We start from the raw sequence: 23,535 nt of genomic DNA on the forward strand, positions 1-23,535 counted from the left end.
CCATCAGTAGACTAACATATTAACCAACTGCCCCATCAGTAGACTAACATATTAACCAACTGCCCCATCAGTAGACTAGCATATTAACAAACTGCCCCCATCAGTAGACTAACATATGAAACAACTGCCCCCATCAGTAGACTAACATATTAACCAACTGCCCCCATCAGTAGACTAACATATTAACCAACTGCACCCATCAGTAGACTAACATATTCACCAACTGCCCCATCAGTAGACTAACATATTAACCAACTGCCCCATCAGTAGACTAACATATTAACCAACTGCCCCCATCAGTAGACTAACATATTAACCAACTGCCCCCATCAGTAGAGTAACATATTAACCAACTGCCCCCATCAGTAGATTAACATATTAACCAACTGCCCCCATCAGTAGACTAACATATTAACCAACTTCCCCCATCAGTAGACTAACATATTAACCAACTGCCCCATCAGTAGACTAACATATTAACCAACTGCCCCCATCAGTAGACTAACATATTAACCAACTGCCCCCATCAGTAGACTAACATATTAACCAACTGCCCCCATCAGTAGACTAACATATTAACCAACTGCCCCATCAGTAGACTAACATATTAACCAACTGCCCCATCAGTAGACTAACATATTAACCAACTGCTGCCATCAGTAGACTAACATATTAACCAACTGCCACCATCAGTAGACTAACATATTAACCAACTGCCCCATCAGTAGACTAACATATTAACCAACTGCCCCATCAGTAGACTAACATATTAACCAACTGCCGCCATCAGTAGACTAACATATTAACCAACTGCCCCCATCAGTAGACTAACATATTAACCAACTGCCGCCATCAATAGACTAACATATTAACCAACTGTCCCATCAGTAGATTAACATATTAACCAACTGCCCCCATCAGTAGACTAACATATAAACCAACTGCCCCCATCAGTAGACTAACATATTAACCAACTGCCCCCATCAGTAGACGAACATATTAACCAACTGTCCCCATCAGTAGACTAACATATTAACCAACTGCCCCCATCAGTAGACTAACATATTAACCAACTGCCCCCATCAGTAGATTAATATATAAACCAACTGCCCCATCAGTAGACTAACATATTAACCAACTGCCCCATCAGTAGACTAACATATTAACCAACTGCCCCATCAGTAGACTAACATATTAACCAACTGCCCCCATCAATTGACTAACATATTAACCAACTGCACCCATCAGTAGACTAACATATTAACCAACTGCCCCATCAGTAGACTAACATATTAACCAACTGCCCCATCAGTAGACTAACATATTAACCAACTGCCCCCATCAGTAGACTAACATATTAACCAACTGCCCCCATCAGTAGAGTAACATATTAACCAACTGCCCCCATCAGTAGACTAACATATTAACCAACTGCCCCCATCAGTAGACTAACATATTAACCAACTGCCCCCATCAGTAGACTAACATATTAACCAACTGCCCCATCAGTAGACTAACATATTAACCAACTGCCCCCATCAGTAGACTAACATATTAACCAACTGCCCCCATCAGTAGACTAACATATTAACCAACTGCCCCATCAGTAGACTAACATATTAACCAACTGCCGCCATCAGTAGACTAACATATTAACCAACTGCCACCATCAGTAGACTAACATATTAACCAACTGCCCCATCAGTAGACTAACATATTAACCAACTGCCCCCATCAGTAGACTAACATATTAACCAACTGCCGCCATCAGTAGACTAACATATTAACCAACTGCCCCCATCAGTAGACTAACATATTAACCAACTGCCGCCATCAGTAGACTAACATATTAACCAACTGCCCCATCAGTAGACTAACATATTAACCAACTGCCCCCATCAGTAGACTAACATATAAACCAACTGCCCCCATCAGTAGACTAACATATTAACCAACTGCCCCCATCAGTAGACGAACATATTAACCAACTGCCCCCATCAGTAGACTAACATATTAACCAACTGCCCCCATCAGTAGACTAACATATTAACCAACTGCCCCCATCAGTAGACTAACATATAAACCAACTGCCCCATCAGTAGACTAACATATTAACCAACTGCCCCATCAGTAGACTAACATATTAACCAACTGCCCCATCAGTAGACTAACATATTAACCAACTGCCCCCATCAGTAGACTAACATATTAACCAACTGCCCCCATCAGTAGACTAACATATTAACCAACTGCCGCCATCAATAGAAAAACATATTAACCAACTGCCCCATCAGTAGACTAACATATTAACCAACTGACCCATCAGTAGACTAACATATTAACCAACTCCCCCATCAGTAGACTAACATATTAACCAACTACCCCCATCAGTAGACTAACATATTAACCAACTACCCCCATCAGTAGACTAACATATTAACCAACTGCCCCATCAGTACACTAACATATTAACCAACTGCCCCATCAGTAGACTAACATATTAACCAACTGCCCCATCAGTAGACTAACATATTAACCAACTGCCCCATCAGTAGACTAACATATTAACCAACTGCCCCCATCAGTAGACTAACATATTAACCAACTGCCCCCATCAGTAGACTAACATATTAACCAACTGCCCCATCAGTAGACTAACATATTAACCAACTGCCCCCATCAGTAGACTAACATATTAACCAACTTCCCCATCAGTAGACTAACATATTAACCAACTGCCCCATCAGTACATTAACATATTAACCAACTGCCCCATCAGTAGACTAACATATTAACCAACTGCCCCATCAGTAGACTAACATATTAACCAACTGCCCCATCAGTAGACTAACATATTAACCAACTGCCCCCATCAGTAGACTAACATATTAACCAACTGCCCCCATCAGTAGACTAACATATTAACCAACTGCCCCATCAGTAGACTAACATATTAACCAACTGCCCCCATCAGTAGACTAACATATTAACCAACTTCCCCATCAGTAGACTAACATATTAACCAACTGCCCCATCAGTAGACTAACATATTAACCAACTGCCCCCATCAGTAGACTAACATATTAACAAACTGCCCCATCAGTAGACTAACATATTAACCAACTGCCCCCATCAGTAGACTAACATATTAACCAACTGCCCCCATCAGTAGACTAACATATTAACCAACTGCCCCCATCAGTAGACTAACATATTAACCAACTGCCCCATCAGTAGACTAACATATTAACCAACTGCCCCATCAGTAGACTAACATATTAACCAACTGCTGCCATCAGTAGACTAACATATTAACCAACTGCCGCCATCAGTAGACTAACATATTAACCAACTGCCCCATCAGTAGACTAACATATTAACCAACTGCCCCATCAGTAGACTAACATATTAACCAACTGCCGCCATCAGTAGACTAACATATTAACCAACTGCCCCCATCAGTAGACTAACATATTAACCAACTGCCGCCATCAATAGACTAACATATTAACCAACTGTCCAATCAGTAGATTAACATATTAACCAACTGCCCCATCAGTAGACTAACATATTAACCAACTGCCGCCATCAATAGACTAACATATTAACCAACTGTCCCATCAGTAGATTAACATATTAACCAACTGCCCCCATCAGTAGACTAACATATAAACCAACTGCCCCCATCAGTAGACTAACATATTAACCTACTGCCCCCATCAGTAGACGAACATATTAACCAACTGTCCCCATCAGTAGACTAACATATTAACCAACTGCCCCCATCAGTAGATTAATATATTAACCAACTGCCCCCATCAGTAGATTAATATATAAACCAACTGCCCCATCAGTAGACTAACATATTAACCAACTGCCCCATCAGTAGACTAACATATTAACCAACTGCCCCATCAGTAGACTAACATATTAACCAACTGCCCCCATCAGTAGATTAACATATTAACTAACTGCCCCCATCAGTAGACTAACATATTAACCAACTGCAGCCATCAATAGAAAAACATATTAACCAACTGCCCCATCAGTAGACTAACATATTAACCAACTGACCCATCAGTAGACTAACATATTAACCAACTCCCCCATCAGTAGACTAACATATTAACCAACTACCCCCATCAGTAGACTAACATATTAACCAACTACCCCCATCAGTAGACTAACATATTAACCAACTGCCCCCATCAGTAGACTAACATATTAACCAACTGCCCCATCAGTAGACTAACATATTAACCAACTGCCCCCATCAGTAGACTAACATATTAACCAACTGCCCCCATCAGTAGACTAACATATTAACCAACTGCCCCCATCAGTAGACTAACATATTAACCAACTGCCCCCATCAGTAGACTAACATATTAACCAACTGCACCCATCAGTAGACTAACATATTAACCAACTGCCCCCATCAGTAGACTAACATATTAACCAACTGCCCCCATCAGTAGACTAACATATTAACCAACTACCCCCATCAGTAGACTAACATATTAACCAACTGCCCCATCAGTAGACTAACATATTAACCAACTGCCCCATCAGTAGACTAACATATTAACCAACTGCCCCATCAGTAGACTAACATATTAACCAACTGCCCCATCAGTAGACTAACATATTAACCAACTGCCCCCATCAGTAGACTAACATATTAACCAACTGCCCCCATCAGTAGACTAACATATTAACCAACTGCCCCCATCAGTAGACTAACATATTAACCAACTGCCCCATCAGTAGACTAACATATTAACCAACTGCCCCCATCAGTAGACTAACATATAAACCAACTGCCCCCATCAGTAGACTAACATATTAACCAACTGCCCCATCAGTAGACTAACATATTAACCAACTGCCCCCATCAGTAGACTAACATATTTACAAACTGCCCCATCAGTAGACTAACATATTAACCAACTGCCCCCATCAGTAGACTAACATATTAACCAACTGCCCCCATCAGTAGACTAACATATTAACCAACTGCCCCCATCAGTAGACTAACATATTAACCAACTGCCCCATCAGTAGACTAACATATTAACCAACTGCCCCATCAGTAGACTAACATATTAACCAACTGCTGCCATCAGTAGACTAACATATTAACCAACTGCCGCCATCAGTAGACTAACATATTAACCAACTGCCCCATCAGTAGACTAACATATTAACCAACTGCCCCATCAGTAGACTAACATATTAACCAACTGCCGCCATCAGTAGACTAACATATTAACCAACTGCCCCCATCAGTAGACTAACATATTAACCAACTGCCGCCATCAATAGACTAACATATTAACCAACTGTCCAATCAGTAGATTAACATATTAACCAAATGCCCCCATCAGTAGACTAACATATAAACCAACTGCCCCCATCAGTAGACTAACATATTAACCAACTGCCCCCATCAGTAGACTAACATATTAACCAACTGCCCCCATCAGTAGACTAACATATAAACCAACTGCCCCCATCAGTAGACTAACATATTAACCAAATGCCCCATCAGTAGACTAACATATTAACCAACTGCCCCATCAGTAGATTAACATATTAACCAACTGCCCCCATCAGTAGACTAACATATAAACCAACTTCCCCCATCAGTAGACTAACATATTAACCAACTGCCCCATCAGTAGACTAACATATTAACCAACTGCCCCCATCAGTAGACTAACATATTAACCAACTGCCCGCATCAATAGACTAACATATTAACCAACTGCCCCCATCAGTAGACTAACATGTTAACCAACTGCCCCATCAGTAGACTAACATATTAACCAACTGCAGCCATCAGTAGACTAACATATTAACCAACTGCCGCCATCAGTAGACTAACATATTAACCAACTGCCCCCATCAGTAGACTAACATATTAACCAACTGCCCCATCAGTAGACTAACATATTAACCAACTGACGCCATCAGTAGACTAACATATTAACCAACTGCCCCCATCAGTAGACTAACATATTAACCAACTGCCGCCATCAATAGACTAACATATTAACCAACTGCCCCATCAGTAGATTAACATATTAACCAACTGCCGCCATCAGTAGACTAACATATTAACCAACTGCCCCATCAGTAGACTAACATATTAACCAACTGCCCCATCAGTCGACTAACATATTAACTTACTGCCCCCATCAGTAGACTAACATATTAACCAACTGCCGCCATCAATAGACTAACATATTAACCAACTCCCCCATCAGTAGATTAACATATTAACCAACTGCCCCATCAGTAGACTAACATATAAACCAACTGCCCCCATCAGTAGACTAACATATTAACCAACTGCCCCATCAGTAGACTAACATATTAACCAACTGCCCCCATCAGTAGACTAACATATTAACCAACTGCCCGCATCAGTAGACTGACATATTAACCAACTGCCCCATCAGTAGACTAACATATTAACCAACTGCCCCCATCAGTAGACTAACATATTAACCAACTGCCCCATCAGTAGACTAACATATTAACCAACTGCCCCATCAGTAGACTAACATATTAACCAACTGCCCCCATCAGTAGACTAACATATTAACCAACTGCCCCATCAGTAGACTAAGATATTAACCAACTGCCCCCATCAGTAGACTAACATATTAACCAACTGCCCCATCAGTAGACTAACATATTAACCAACTGCCCCATCAGTAGACTAGTATATTAACAAACTGCCCCCATCAGTAGACTAACATATGAACCAACTGCCCCCATCAGTAGACTAACATATTAACCAACTGCCCCCATCAATTGACTAACATATTAACCAACTGCACCCATCAGTAGACTAACATATTCACCAACTGCCCCATCAGTAGACTAACATATTAACCAACTGCCCCATCAGTAGACTAACATATTAACCAACTGCCCCCATCAGTAGACTAACATATTAACCAACTGCCCCCATCAGTAGAGTAACATATTAACCAACTGCCCCCATCAGTAGATTAACATATTAACCAACTGCCCCCATCAGTAGACTAACATATTAACCAACTTCCCCCATCAGTAGACTAACATATTAACCAACTGCCCCATCAGTAGACTAACATATTAACCAACTGCCCCCATCAGTAGACTAACATATTAACCAACTGCCCCCATCAGTAGACTAACATATTAACCAACTGCCCCCATCAGTAGACTAACATATTAACCAACTGCCCCATCAGTAGACTAACATATTAACCAACTGCCCCATCAGTAGACTAACATATTAACCAACTGCTGCCATCAGTAGACTAACATATTAACCAACTGCCACCATCAGTAGACTAACATATTAACCAACTGCCCCATCAGTAGACTAACATATTAACCAACTGCCCCATCAGTAGACTAACATATTAACCAACTGCCGCCATCAGTAGACTAACATATTAACCAACTGCCCCCATCAGTAGACTAACATATTAACCAACTGCCGCCATCAATAGACTAACATATTAACCAACTGTCCCATCAGTAGATTAACATATTAACCAACTGCCCCCATCAGTAGACTAACATATAAACCAACTGCCCCCATCAGTAGACTAACATATTAACCTACTGCCCCCATCAGTAGACGAACATATAAACCAACTGTCCCCATCAGTAGACTAACATATTAACCAACTGCCCCCATCAGTAGACTAACATATTAACCAACTGCCCCATCAGTAGATTAACATATAAACCAACTGCCCCATCAGTAGACTAACATATTAACCAACTGCCCCCATCAGTAGACTAACATATTAACCAACTGCCGCCATCAATAGAAAAACATATTAACCAACTGCCCCATCAGTAGACTAACATATTAACCAACTGCCCCCATCAGTAGACTAACATATTAACCAACTGCCCCCATCAGTAGACAAACATATTAACCAACTGCCCCCATCAGTAGACTAACATATTAACCAACTGCCCCCATCAGTAGACTAACATATTAACCAACTGCCCCATCAGTAGACTAACATATTAACCAACTGCCCCATCAGTAGACTAACATATTAACCAACTCCCCCATCAGTAGACTAACATATTAACCAACTGCCCCATCAGTAGACTAACATATTAACCAACTGCCCCCATCAGTAGACTAACATATTAACCAACTGCCCCCATCAGTAGACTAACATATTAACCAACTGCCCCATCAGTAGACTAACATATTAACCAACTGCCCCCATCAGTAGACTAACATATTAACCAACTGCCCCATCAGTAGACTAACATATTAACCAACTGCCCCATCAGTAGATTAACATATTAACCAACTGCCCCATCAGTAGACTAACATATTAACCAACTGCCCCATCAGTAGACTAACATATTAACCAACTGCCCCATCAGTAGACTAACATATTAACCAACTGCCCCCATCAGTAGACTAACATATTAACCAACTGCCCCCATCAGTAGACTAACATATTAACCAACTGCCCCATCAGTAGACTAACATATTAACCAACTGCCCCCATCAGTAGACTAACATATTAACCAACTTCCCCATCAGTAGACTAACATATTAACCAACTGCCCCATCAGTAGACTAACATATTAACCAACTGCCCCCATCAGTAGACTAACATATTTACAAACTGCCCCATCAGTAGACTAACATATTAACCAACTGCCCCCATCAGTAGACTAACATATTAACCAACTGCCCCCATCAGTAGACTAACATATTAACCAACTGCCCCCATCAGTAGACTAACATATTAACCAACTGCCCCATCAGTAGACTAACATATTAACCAACTGCCCCATCAGTAGACTAACATATTAACCAACTGCCCCCATCAGTAGACTAACATATTAACCAACTGCCGCCATCAGTAGACTAACATATTAACCAACTGCCCCATCAGTAGACTAACATATTAACCAACTGCCCCATCAGTAGACTAACATATTAACCAACTGCCGCCATCAGTAGACTAACATATTAACCAACTGCCCCCATCAGTAGACTAACATATTAACCAACTGCCGCCATCAGTAGACTAACATATTAACCAACTGCCCAATCAGTAGATTAACATATTAACCAACTGCCCCCATCAGTAGACTAACATATTAACCAACTGCCGCCATCAGTAGACTAACATATTAACCAACTGCCCCATCAGTAGACTAACATATTAACCAACTGCCCCCATCAGTAGACTAACATATAAACCAACTGCCCCCATCAGTAGACTAACATATTAACCAACTGCCCCCATCAGTAGACGAACATATTAACCAACTGTCCCCATCAGTAGACTAACATATTAACCAACTGCCCCCATCAGTAGATTAATATATTAACCAACTGCCCCCATCAGTAGACTAACATATTAACCAACTGCCCCCATCAGTAGATTAACATATTAACCAACTGCCCCCATCAGTAGATTAATATATAAACCAACTGCCCCATCAGTAGACTAACATATTAACCAACTGCCCCATCAGTAGACTAACATATTAACCAACTGCCCCATCAGTAGACTAACATATTAACCAACTGCCCCCATCAGTAGATTAACATATTAACTAACTGCCCCCATCAGTAGACTAACATATTAACCAACTGCAGCCATCAATAGAAAAACATATTAACCAACTGCCCCATCAGTAGACTAACATATTAACCAACTGACCCATCAGTAGACTAACATATTAACCAACTCCCCCATCAGTAGACTAACATATTAACCAACTACCCCCATCAGTAGACTAACATATTAACCAACTACCCCCATCAGTAGACTAACATATTAACCAACTGCCCCATCAGTACACTAACATATTAACCAACTGCCCCATCAGTAGACTAACATATTAACCAACTGCCCCATCAGTAGACTAACATATTAACCAACTGCCCCATCAGTAGACTAACATATTAACCAACTGCCCCCATCAGTAGACTAACATATTAACCAACTGCCCCCATCAGTAGACTAACATATTAACCAACTGCCCCATCAGTAGACTAACATATTAACCAACTGCCCCCATCAGTAGACTAACATATTAACCAACTTCCCCATCAGTAGACTAACATATTAACCAACTGCCCCATCAGTACATTAACATATTAACCAACTCCCCCATCAGTAGACTAACATATTAACCAACTGCCCCATCAGTAGACTAACATATTAACCAACTGCCCCCATCAGTAGACTAACATATTAACCAACTGCCCCCATCAGTAGACTAACATATTAACCAACTGCCCCATCAGTAGACTAACATATTAACCAACTGCCCCCATCAGTAGACTAACATATTAACCAACTTCCCCATCAGTAGACTAACATATTAACCAACTGCCCCATCAGTAGACTAACATATTAACCAACTGCCCCCATCAGTAGACTAACATATTTACAAACTGCCCCATCAGTAGACTAACATATTAACCAACTGCCCCCATCAGTAGACTAACATATTAACCAACTGCCCCCATCAGTAGACTAACATATTAACCAACTGCCCCCATCAGTAGACTAACATATTAACCAACTGCCCCATCAGTAGACTAACATATTAACCAACTGCCCCATCAGTAGACTAACATATTAACCAACTGCTGCCATCAGTAGACTAACATATTAACCAACTGCCGCCATCAGTAGACTAACATATTAACCAACTGCCCCATCAGTAGACTAACATATTAACCAACTGCCCCATCAGTAGACTAACATATTAACCAACTGCCGCCATCAGTAGACTAACATATTAACCAACTGCCCCCATCAGTAGACTAACATATTAACCAACTGCCGCCATCAATAGACTAACATATTAACCAACTGTCAAATCAGTAGATTAACATATTAACCAACTGCCCCCATCAGTAGACTAACATATAAACCAACTGCCCCCATCAGTAGACTAACATATTAACCAACTGCCCCCATCAGTAGACTAACATATTAACCAACTGCCCCCATCAGTAGACTAACATATAAACCAACTGCCCCCATCAGTAGACTAACATATTAACCAAATGCCCCATCAGTAGACTAACATATTAACCAACTGCCCCATCAGTAGATTAACATATTAACCAACTGCCCCCATCAGTAGACTAACATATAAACCAACTTCCCCCATCAGTAGACTAACATATTAACCAACTGCCCCATCAGTAGACTAACATATTAACCAACTGCCCCCATCAGTAGACTAACATATTAACCAACTGCCCGCATCAATAGACTAACATATTAACCAACTGCCCCCATCAGTAGACTAACATGTTAACCAACTGCCCCATCAGTAGACTAACATATTAACCAACTGCCGCCATCAGTAGACTAACATATTAACCAACTGCCGTCATCAGTAGACTAACATATTAACCAACTGCCCCCATCAGTAGACTAACATATTAACCAACTGCCCCATCAGTAGACTAACATATTAACCAACTGACGCCATCAGTAGACTAACATATTAACCAACTGCCCCCATCAGTAGACTAACATATTAACCAACTGCCGCCATCAATAGACTAACATATTAACCAACTGCCCCATCAGTAGATTAACATATTAACCAACTGCCGCCATCAGTAGACTAACATATTAACCAACTGCCCCATCAGTAGACTAACATATTAACCAACTGCCCCATCAGTCGACTAACATATAAACTAACTGCCCCCATCAGTAGACTAACATATTAACCAACTGCCGCCATCAATAGACTAACATATTAACCAACTCCCCCATCAGTAGATTAACATATTAACCAACTGCCCCCATCAGTAGACTAACATATAAACCAACTGCCCCCATCAGTAGACTAACATATTAACCAACTGCCCCATCAGTAGACTAACATATTAACCAACTGCCCCCATCAGTAGACTAACATATTAACCAACTGCCCGCATCAGTAGACTAACATATTAACCAACTGCCCGCATCAATAGACTAACATATTAACCAACTGCCCCCATCAGTAGACTAACATGTTAACCAACTGCCCCATCAGTAGACTAACATATTAACCAACTGCCGCCATCAGTAGACTAACATATTAACCAACTGCCGCCATCAGTAGACTAACATATTAACCAACTGCCCCCATCAGTAGACTAACATATTAACCAACTGCCCCATCAGTAGACTAACATATTAACCAACTGACGCCATCAGTAGACTAACATATTAACCAACTGCCCCCATCAGTAGACTAACATATTAACCAACTGCCGCCATCAATAGACTAACATATTAACCAACTGCCCCATCAGTAGATTAACATATTAACCAACTGCCGCCATCAGTAGACTAACATATTAACCAACTGCCCCATCAGTAGACTAACATATTAACCAACTGCCCCATCAGTCGACTAACATATAAACTAACTGCCCCCATCAGTAGACTAACATATTAACCAACTGCCCCATCAGTAGACTAACATATTAACCAACTGCCCCCATCAGTAGACTAACATATTAACCAACTGCCCGCATCAGTAGACTAACATATTAACCAACTGCCCCATCAGTAGACTAACATATTAACCAACTGCCCCCATCAGTAGACTAACATATTAACCAACTGCCCCATCAGTAGACTAACATATTAACCAACTGCCCCATCAGTAGACTAACATATTAACCAACTGCCCCCATCAGTAGACTAACAAAATAACCAACTGCCCCATCAGTAGACTAAGATATTAACCAACTGCCCCCATCAGTAGACTAACATATTAACCAACTGCCCCATCAGTAGACTAACATATTAACCAACTGCCCCATCAGTAGACTAGTATATTAACAAACTGCCCCCATCAGTAGACTAACATATGAACCAACTGCCCCATCAGTAGACTAACATATTAACCAACTGCCCCCATCAATTGACTAACATATTAACCAACTGCACCCATCAGTAGACTAACATATTCACCAACTGCCCCATCAGTAGACTAACATATTAACCAACTGCCCCATCAGTAGACTAACATATTAACCAACTGCCCCCATCAGTAGACTAACATATTAACCAACTGCCCCCATCAGTAGAGTAACATATTAACCAACTGCCCCCATCAGTAGATTAACATATTAACCAACTGCCCCCATCAGTAGACTAACATATTAACCAACTTCCCCCATCAGTAGACTAACATATTAACCAACTGCCCCATCAGTAGACTAACATATTTACAAACTGCCCCATCAGTAGACTAACATATTAACCAACTGCCCCCATCAGTAGACTAACATATTAACCAACTGCCCCCATCAGTAGACTAACATATTAACCAACTGCCCCCATCAGTAGACTAACATATTAACCAACTGCCCCATCAGTAGACTAACATATTAACCAACTGCCCCATCAGTAGACTAACATATTAACCAACTGCTGCCATCAGTAGACTAACATATTAACCAACTGCCACCATCAGTAGACTAACATATTAACCAACTGCCCCATCAGTAGACTAACATATTAACCAACTGCCCCATCAGTAGACTAACATATTAACCAACTGCCGCCATCAGTAGACTAACATATTAACCAACTGCCCCCATCAGTAGACTAACATATTAACCAACTGCCGCCATCAATAGACTAACATATTAACCAACTGTCCCATCAGTAGATTAACATATTAACCAACTGCCCCCATCAGTAGACTAACATATAAACCAACTGCCCCCATCAGTAGACTAACATATTAACCAACTGCCCCCATCAGTAGACTAACATATTAACCAACTGCCCCCATCAGTAGACTAACATATAAACCAACTGCCCCCATCAGTAGACTAACATATTAACCAACTGCCCCATCAGTAGACTAACATATTAACCAACTGCCGCCATCAGTAGACTAACATATTAACCAACTGCCCCCATCAGTAGACTAACATATTAACCAACTGCCGCCATCAATAGACTAACATATTAACCAACTGCCCCATCAGTAGATTAACATATTAACCAACTGCCCCCATCAGTAGACTAACATATAAACCAACTGCCCCCATCAGTAGACTAACATATTAACCAACTGCCCCCATCAGTAGACTAACATATTAACCAACTGCCCCCATCAGTAGACTAACATATAAACCAACTGCCCCCATCAGTAGACTAACATATTAACCAAATACCCCATCAGTAGACTAACATATTAACCAACTGCCGCCATCAGTAGACTAACATATTAACCAACTGCCCCATCAGTAGACTAACATATTAACCAACTGCCCCATCAGTCGACTAACATATTAACTAACTGCCCCCATCAGTAGACTAACATATTAACCAACTGCCGCCATCAATAGACTAACATATTAACCAACTCCCCCATCAGTAGATTAACATATTAACCAACTGCCCCCATCAGTAGACTAACATATAAACCAACTGCCCCCATCAGTAGACTAACATATTAACCAACTGCCCCATCAGTAGACTAACATATTAACCAACTGCCCCCATCAGTAGACTAACATATTAACCAACTGCCCGCATCAGTAGACTAACATATTAACCAACTGCCCCATCAGTAGACTAACATATTAACCAACTGCCCCCATCAGTAGACTAACATATTAACCAACTGCCCCATCAGTAGACTAACATATTAACCAACTGCCCCATCAGTAGACTAACATATTAACCAACTGCCCCCATCAGTAGACTAACATATTAACCAACTGCCCCATCAGTAGACTAAGATATTAACCAACTGCCCCCATCAGTAGACTAACATATTAACCAACTGCCCCATCAGTAGACTAACATATTAACCAACTGCCCCATCAGTAGACTAGCATATTAACAAACTGCCCCCATCAGTAGACTAACATATGAACCAACTGCCCCATCAGTAGACTAACATATTAACCAACTGCCCCCATCAATAGACTAACATATTAACCAACTGCCCCCATCAGTAGACTAACATATTCACCAACTGCCCCATCAGTAGACTAACAAATTAACCAACTGCCCCATCAGTAGACTAACATATTAACCAACTGCCCCCATCAGTAGACTAACATATTAACCAACTGCCCCATCAGTAGACTAACATATTAACCAACTGCCCCCATCAGTAGACTAACATATTAACCAACTGCCCCCATCAGTAGACTAACATATAAACCAACTGCCCCCATCAGTAGAGTAACATATTAACCAACTGCCCCCATCAGTAGATTAACATATTAACCAACTGCCCCCATCAGTAGACTAACATATTAACCAACTTCCCCCATCAGTAGACTAACATATTAACCAACTGCCCCATCAGTAGACTAACATATTCACCAACTGCCCCATCAGTAGACTAACATATTAACCAACTGCCCCCATCAGTAGACTAACATATTAACCAACTGCCGCCATCAGTAGACTAAACAGAATACACATCACACAAGGACGGGCACAGAACACTGAAGTACTGTAAATGAGGAAAGTTGCTGTCTGTCCATACTGCTACCAGTCTGTGTGTGCGTGGGCCACCCTAACTGCCAGGTCACTGGCCAGGCTGTGCTGCTGCTTTACTGTCACATGGACAGGCACCAACTACCCCAGAGGCTGCTGCTAGGGTCAGCCAAGCACTACTCTCTCTACTCTCTATGCATCAGGCTTCATAGAACTCACTCATTGAAATGGCACTTGAAGGCTATATAGTATACTACAATGTTATACTACTGCTTTTGACCAGTAGTCCACTATATAAGAGCACTATATAGGAGCTAATACATTACCATTTTGGATGCATTCCTAGACTTTCAATGGTTCCTCGCTATCATTTACGCTTTTGTTTGCGGTTTTGCTGCTGTGTTGTTTTTTGGAAATGTGCCATTGGAAAGGCACATACGGTATGTTGTCCTAATCACTGCCAAATAAGTTTATTTTATATTCACACTGATTGACTGGACAGTGTTGATAACTGTCAACACTATCAGTGTTTCAGGTGTAATTTTCAACATTAGGTGACGATTGTGATGGCCAAAAGCAGCCCTGGTGGGTTAACTGATACCCTGAAGCCCTGGTGGGTTAACTGATACCCTGAAGCCCTGGTGGGTTAACTGATACCCTGAAGCCCTGGTGGCCCTAGAACTCTGATACCCTGAACCTATCTACAGACCAAACAGTTTCTGTCAAGTCTGACAAATCACTCTGTCTCTTCCATTGATGCTGGCATTATGGTTCATTGATGGAATGTTCCTAAGAGTTACACTTCTATACTAACCATCAATATCAATCCATACCAAGACAGACAAGTCTAGAATCTATAGCCTAGAATTCTAGAATTCTTCGAATACTATTAGAATTCTAGAACTTTTAGAATTCTTGAACTTTGAATTCTAGAATGTTTTGCATGGAATTTTCTTTCAGCAGAAAACGCAGTGTATCAAGGATTATTCTAATACCAGTTAATTACCACACAACACGGTGGAATCCTATCATAATCACCTAAAATGCAATAGTCGGCTGTGACCATGAGGTTAGTACTAGGGATCAAGCGCTGCAAATAAACTATTGTTAGGACACACACAATACAGATAATACCATAATCTAACGCTATGTTAAAAAGCGTTTAAATTTAGTATTGAACAAACACCCTCGAACTGATGACACAATCAGATTAGTCATAGAGAGATTAGACAGTGTCCTCTACAGAGATGATTGCCTTAGACAGCTAGCATGGGCCCATGCAGTGGGCCACGCAGGAATCTGTTTGACAGTGTGAAATTAGGGTACCGGCACACTCTTTCTCCTTACATTATTGTGGGGTTTGGTATAATAGAGGGAAAATAATCGATGAGGAATGTGTAGCATCGCTACCACACTAAATCACAACATCTATGGAGGTTAAGCCTACACAAAAGCACAGGAATTAGCACCAAGAAAATCTGGGACCAACACACTCTTTCTCCTTACATCATCGGGGCCCTTAGGTTTGAAAAATAATCTATGAATGTAGGATAGACCCCTAAAACACTAAATCACATCATCAATAGGCCTAGAAGTCAATCCCACTCAAAACCTACAGGAATCAGGATTCTACACCCATGGGGGTATCAACAAGATCATCTATGAATTCCTTCCCTCCGTCTGGGCTTCTCCCGTCCCGAGTGACTTGTTCCTGAGTTTTGCATGATCAAAGTTTAGATTTACTTTTATAATTATTTCTGATCAATGCTTGCTTGGCCAGGCCACGGCCAACTGTGGAGAGACTTGGTCTGCGTGGCCGGTGCTGAGGCAGCAGTAAAAAACAGCTGACACCCAGCACCAGAGAGAATAATATGCAAACAGTCTCTGAGCTCTGCATACTTTAATGTGGAGCACCAATCATTAGCGCTAAGTGTACCTCATTATGTTCTTAATAAAGCCTCTGAAGACCACAATCCTAATTGATCTCATCCTGGCTTTTCTGAGAAATCAGTCCTACCAAAGCCTTCATCCCCACCCAGTCCCTGGCACAGATAGGAGGAGGGCCGTTCTGTTCTCCTTTTCAAACTGTTAACGTAATGTCTGTTAATAAACCAAGAATCATCATAAACATAAATAAATAAAACATTACACAAAACGAATGACGAACGTGTGCAGCATAAGTTCATGCATTTGTCTTTAGGAGTGTTATTGTGTTGAGCTGAACTTTTTTTTTTAAAGATCAAGAAGTGAAACATGACATGAATTAATGCTCCGTACAATGTTAGCATGCAGTACAGTACAGCATGCTGTATATAACAACATATTGGACATGCATTGGAACTGGTATTATTGTGTGGACAATAGAACATAGTTGGTGAATTCAGAGCTACGAATTCCTCCATTTCTTTCTCCGTGACTGAGTAGAAAGAGAGGTGAGGCCATTGATAAAAAAAAGCTATGTTATTTATAGTGCTATCTGTCTTTGTCTATGTTGATCAATAATGTATTATCATACATCAAGCTTTGGAAATAAACCTGGCTAAAATGTGTGATTGTAAGGGATCGTGAACTCCACTGAGCTAGTGAATAGTTTTTTATTAGAGGTTTATACATTTATAACTAAATATATCCAGCTTTCCCACCCATCTGTTCTGACAATACATGTAGTACAGCCTATCTGACCTGAAAACAAGTGACAGCCATCACCATCACTATCACAATGAACATGACATGGCTTGCTGAACAGCATGGTGTGTGTAAATACGATTTAATGAAGACATGGGGTTCAAATCTGGGATGAAATTAGGATTTAAAGGACTAATTCTATATTGGTGATTGAATACAACTGGTGCTGTGGTGTCTGTGCATGCAAGCAGTGTCACTGCTTTCTGCTGTTCAAGGCCAACTCAAGGTTATGTTTCATGAGTAGGGTTGCAAAGCTACTGGAAGTTACAGGAATCTTTAGTAATTTTGGTAATTAACAGAAAATCTTTGGTAATTTATACTTGAATAGCTTTGAAAAATATATTAATATATATTCCTCATTTTATATATCTGTGTCCATACTGTCAATGCGTTTCTAGTGGATGGACCACATAGTTCAAGAGAAGATAGCCTAATTAATGGAAAAAGTGTCTAATCAACAAAAGCATTATTTTCAATTAACTCTGCAACTCTTCCTACTATTGACATTTTTCACAACTGCCATGAGTTTGATGCCAAAACATTGACAACAAATATACAGCGACATAGTAACATAAATAAAATGGTGTTAAAAAAATATAAAGGATATGGTATTTACTAAATTGGTGGTTTATATTTAGGATAATGTTTTACAGCTTTGTCACTCTCTTTCTTTATTTTATTTTTCCATATATTTTACATGTAATAAGGCCACACAGAGGGCCAGAGATAATTACAGACACCTGTGATAATCTGAAGTACCCAAAAAGGGCCACAATATGTCTTGTGCTAGATTACATAAAATCCTTGAATGATACCAAAATTCTGGTCGTTTACTGGTAAACTTTGAAAGTTTCCAGCAATATACCCACCATTTGCAACCCTATTCATGAGCCTATAGGCCAGGTGATACTGGGGGGAATACATGAAATAATCAGCAAGTCAATTATAAATTAGCTTTAGATTTTCCAGTTCAATTTAGAAAGCATTGTATGAAATAGAAAAATCCATAGGAGTCAATTCAACACATTTTTCCCTAAATAGATTATTCCATATTCCAATTTTGCTATGGAAAACTGTGCATGAATTTGGTTGATTTAACTATTCAACTGAGAGTAATAAGTCCCAAACATACGTGTCATGGTGTCAAAGATGGCATAAAATACAAGATAATATTAAAAAAAATTTAAAACACCATACAACAACATTCTATACTGTTGAGACTAGCATTTTTCTGCACAAATGTGAGGTACTAATTTTAGTGTTAGGCCTTTAATTTAATTTAAATCAGTGAATATTTATTCTCGAGAGACTATGTGTGGACACATTTGCTGCGTACATATTCTCCAGTGATGGTCTGGGATTCTTGTTAGTGGATTAGGGCCACATGTTCACTTCCACACATTGGTGTGCTACGTTGCAGAAAGCAACCTATATCCTGTTTAATAAGGGCTATACGGTGTATATCCTGTTTAATAAGGGCTATACAGTGTATATCCTGTTTAATAAGGGCTATACAGTGTATATCCTGTTTAATAAGGGCTATACAGTGTATATCCTGTTTAATAAGGGCTATACGGTGTATATCCTGTTTAATAAGGGCTATACAGTGTATATCCTGTTTAATAAGGGCTATACAGTGTGTATCCTGTTTAATAAGGGCTATACCGTGTATATCCTGTTTAATAAGGGCTATACAGTGTATATCCTGTTTAGTGTGCGCTATACAGTGTATATCCTGTTTAATAAGGGCTATACAGTGTATATCCTGTTTAATAAGGGCTATACAGTGTATATCCTGTTTAATAAGGGCTATACAGTGTATATCCTGTTTAATAAGGGCTATACAGTGTATATCCTGTTTAGTGTGCGCTATACAGTGTATATCCTGTTTAATAAGGGCTATACAGTGTATATCCTGTTTAATAAGGGCTATACAGTGTATATCCTGCTTAATAAGGGCTATACAGTGTATATCCTGTTTAATAAGGGCTATACAGTGCATATCCTGTTTAGTGTGCGCTATGCAGTGTATTTCCTGTGTAATATACTGTGCAATAGAATGCGTTTTGAATGATTGAAATGCTAAATTTCCTCCCACTGTTTACATGGTTGGTGGCAAAAGGATAGGACATTTTGATTGAACAAGCTCTAGTATTCCCAGATGTTTTGCTAATTAACATAGACTGACATAGACTTTGATTAGGTAATTACATGTTTTCACTTGCTGTGTCAAATGCATACTTTATCTGATAGTCGTTCATTAAATGAGCGTGCAACTTTTCACATGGGCCACAAACTAACCCTGACGACCTGACGAAGATCCGTTTCGAATCTAAACGTTGTCAATAAAGCAGTGAATTGGGAGCTTTAACAGTGTGCGGGCCTTCTTGTTCTATACTAGTATTCTGTATTAGCCCAGCACCTATGTTTTTAAGGATGTGCGTATGACCACAAACTTTCCCACAAACTAACCCTAACATTAATAGAAATTCAGAAAGAAATGTACAATTTATATTAATGAATATGTTTGTATATACAGTGATGTATATAATGTGCATTCATCAGGCTGTTTTGACATTGACAAAGTAATCAATGCTTGGTAATAAGTAATAGGTAATAAGTAATAGGTAATAAGTAATAGGTAATAAGTAATAGGTAATAAGTCTGCATTTGAAATGAGGTCTGGAGGTCTAGGTTGAGACTGGGAAAGATATATCAATTAAGCAGAACTGCAGAGTTCAGCAGTGAGAGCTGAGGCTGCAAAATCCTGATTCTACTTCATTAGCTAAACACGCTGGCCAGAATGCTAAATAAACACTGTCTGTCTGCAAGGAATGTACCTGGATTCCAATGGACTACAGAATAGAATATAGAATGTAAAGTAGTCTAAAAAAGAACTCTGATGATTCATTTGATTCTATAATGTAGAACGTAATGTTGATTAGGCATGCAATGCACAACACCATTCACAGACAAAGAGCCATGTTTGGGCCAATGGGAGAGAAGCTGTTCTCTGAACAGAATACCTGCCTCCCCTCCAATAAGAACATTGGAGATATCCTTGTTCACATTTACAGAGAATAATACACTTCATGTATGAGGATCACGAGCTTGATAGTAGTCGTTACATTCATACAAAGACAATCATGTCAAAACTAGAATATTCCAACTGGTCAGGACGGATATACTGTGTGGTTACTGGGAGAAAACAAAACAGTCATCATCCAGCATATTTACAGTTTATGTTCTGTTAAATATACAAGTTCTAAAAAACATGATTTGTCCATTTCATTGACAATAGTTGAAGACTATTAGCCTAAGACTTTGACATATAGTGGGCTGGCCCCATGAGAGAAATGAAGACAGACACAAGACATTTCTCTTCTCAGTGAGTAGGTGATGGATAGGCCTACACACCAACAACAACAAAACTTCCCGGATATGTGTGTGAGAGTGTACTCAGATCCTTTACTATGACTTGCCTGTTGATAACATATGCCTCATCAGAGTTTACAACGTTTAGCGTTTGATGACCGCTAGTGTTCGCTGTTAGCACCCGCTGTCTAATGTAGTGTGTGACTTAATGCAACTCGCTGACAATAGAGGAATGATTAGGACTACATAAATATATAATAAAGCCAACCCAACTTTGATAATCGTGTGATTAAACCTAATCAATTGGCTGAGTTGATTTATTTCTATTCAGACTTTTGTCCATGCATGCTAAGCTATGATAGGATACATTCTGACCACCCTAAAGCCCACAAGATATCAATAAAATGGTATTTAACACATTAAGAATATAAAGTCAATGAATAATGTTCCTTACCTGAAAAATACTATTGTTTCCCACAAATAGATCCCGAGAGCGTTTATTCGATACATTTTTGCCGGTCTCATTCGGGCTACCTACAGCTCCAGGAGCACCAATAGGAGTAGAATTCCAATTCCTTGAATGATTTCGGACCTCCAAGGTAAGCAATTCTTCTGTTGCTTTTTTTTCTTCAGATTCCAGAGTCACAAGAAAACCACAAGATTTTCATAACCGCCCAGGCCATGAAACCGTGTTCCTTAGACCGCCGTTACTGATTCGGATAAATAAAATAATGAGTATTCTTTTTCAGGACCACGGACAGCAGCAGACCCGGTTTTGCGGGATTTCACTCAGCCCAGGTTATTGTTGCTTTCAGGGTACAGCACGTTAGGCTACGATATCACAGATTTTTCCGACGTTTATTCTTTGCGATCCTAAGCGGCAATTAGGGTTTTGTTACAAGGGGAATTTGTGAATTTGAACATTGCCTCCTTCAGTGATAAATGTGAGAATGTATGTGCTCTGCGTCTCAATGAATGTCTCAATCTCAGGAGATGTTTAACTACGTGGTTGTATACCCTTTACGTCTAGAACAGTAGCGGAATTCCACAGTTGTTACACGAAATATATACATACGTAGTCAGTGTTTTTTTTCTTTACGCTTTCTCTTATATGCATCCCAAAAACAGAGGTGTTGCTTTCAAGCCACACGTAGTTGTAGTTACCCCTGAGGTGCTGACTGATGTTTTTCTGCGGGTACTCTCTGTGTCTCGGTAGTTGACTCCAATGGGTGAGTTGGAACTGCTGCAGAGAGCTACTTCCATTGTCCGGTCAAGTTCGGGACTCACAACTCGTTTTCGTCTTCTTGCATTTAGATTCCTCGCAATAATGTTAAAATGAGTGAAATCGGGATGTGACTAGCCTCTTCTTCCATTGCCTCTCATTGCCCAGCGCTCTCACGTCAGACCACCACTGTATTTCTTGCTGCAGTCATTTACTAAACTCAAAAAAAGCACCTCTCCTTTGAACCCACGCCCACATGCCGTTGTTATTGGTCTACATGTTGCTGAAAATAGTTAGGCCACGGCTCTGATTGGAGAGAGGCGCTGTCATCTGGAGAGTTTTAATGTCCCGCGCATTGGTATGGAACTACAGAATAGTCCATGATTTGTCAAATGTTAACTTATCATATTTCTATAAACTTTTTAGTGCCGTTGACTGTTTGCACACCCCGGGTCTACACTGGTTGACGTGTTAAAATGTTCAAAATCAAATCGCATTTTATTGGCCACATACGCATTGTTAGCGGATATTATTGCGAGTGTAGCGAAATGCTTGTGACAGACTATACAATTATTATGTCATTTTTTTAATTTTAATTTTTGATGGTAATTTGTCAGCCGGCATGAAGTATTTTCATTTTTATTTCAATGTTCTTGTGGGTTACTTTTTGATTGACAAGTGAGCGTTGCAAGGGCGGCAAAAAAAGCATACAGAAATAAAGTATCTTGTTCAATATCATGCTTCGTTGCCTCCACT

The 23,535-nt window shown here is 40.1% G+C and overlaps 1 protein-coding gene across 3 annotated transcripts in view; it reads right to left on the bottom strand.

The window, feature by feature from the left end:
- LOC106612254 (glycine receptor, alpha 1) overlaps positions 1-23,142 on the bottom strand; it is a 146,934-nt gene extending 123,792 nt beyond the window's left edge. For 2 of the 3 annotated variants that reach the window (XM_045724231.1, XM_045724230.1), the window contains exon 1: positions 22,012-23,142. In XM_045724231.1, the coding sequence (XP_045580187.1) occupies positions 22,012-22,082 (71 nt within the window). In that variant the 5' untranslated portion in view covers positions 22,083-23,142. The remainder of the gene's footprint in view (positions 1-22,011) is intronic. The other variant, XM_045724232.1, reaches the window with a different exon arrangement.
- Between the last annotated feature and the right edge of the window lie 393 nt (positions 23,143-23,535).

The sequence above is a fragment of the Salmo salar genome, chromosome ssa09, assembly GCF_905237065.1.
Source record: "Salmo salar chromosome ssa09, Ssal_v3.1, whole genome shotgun sequence".
NCBI classification, from domain to species: Eukaryota; Metazoa; Chordata; class Actinopteri; order Salmoniformes; family Salmonidae; genus Salmo; species Salmo salar.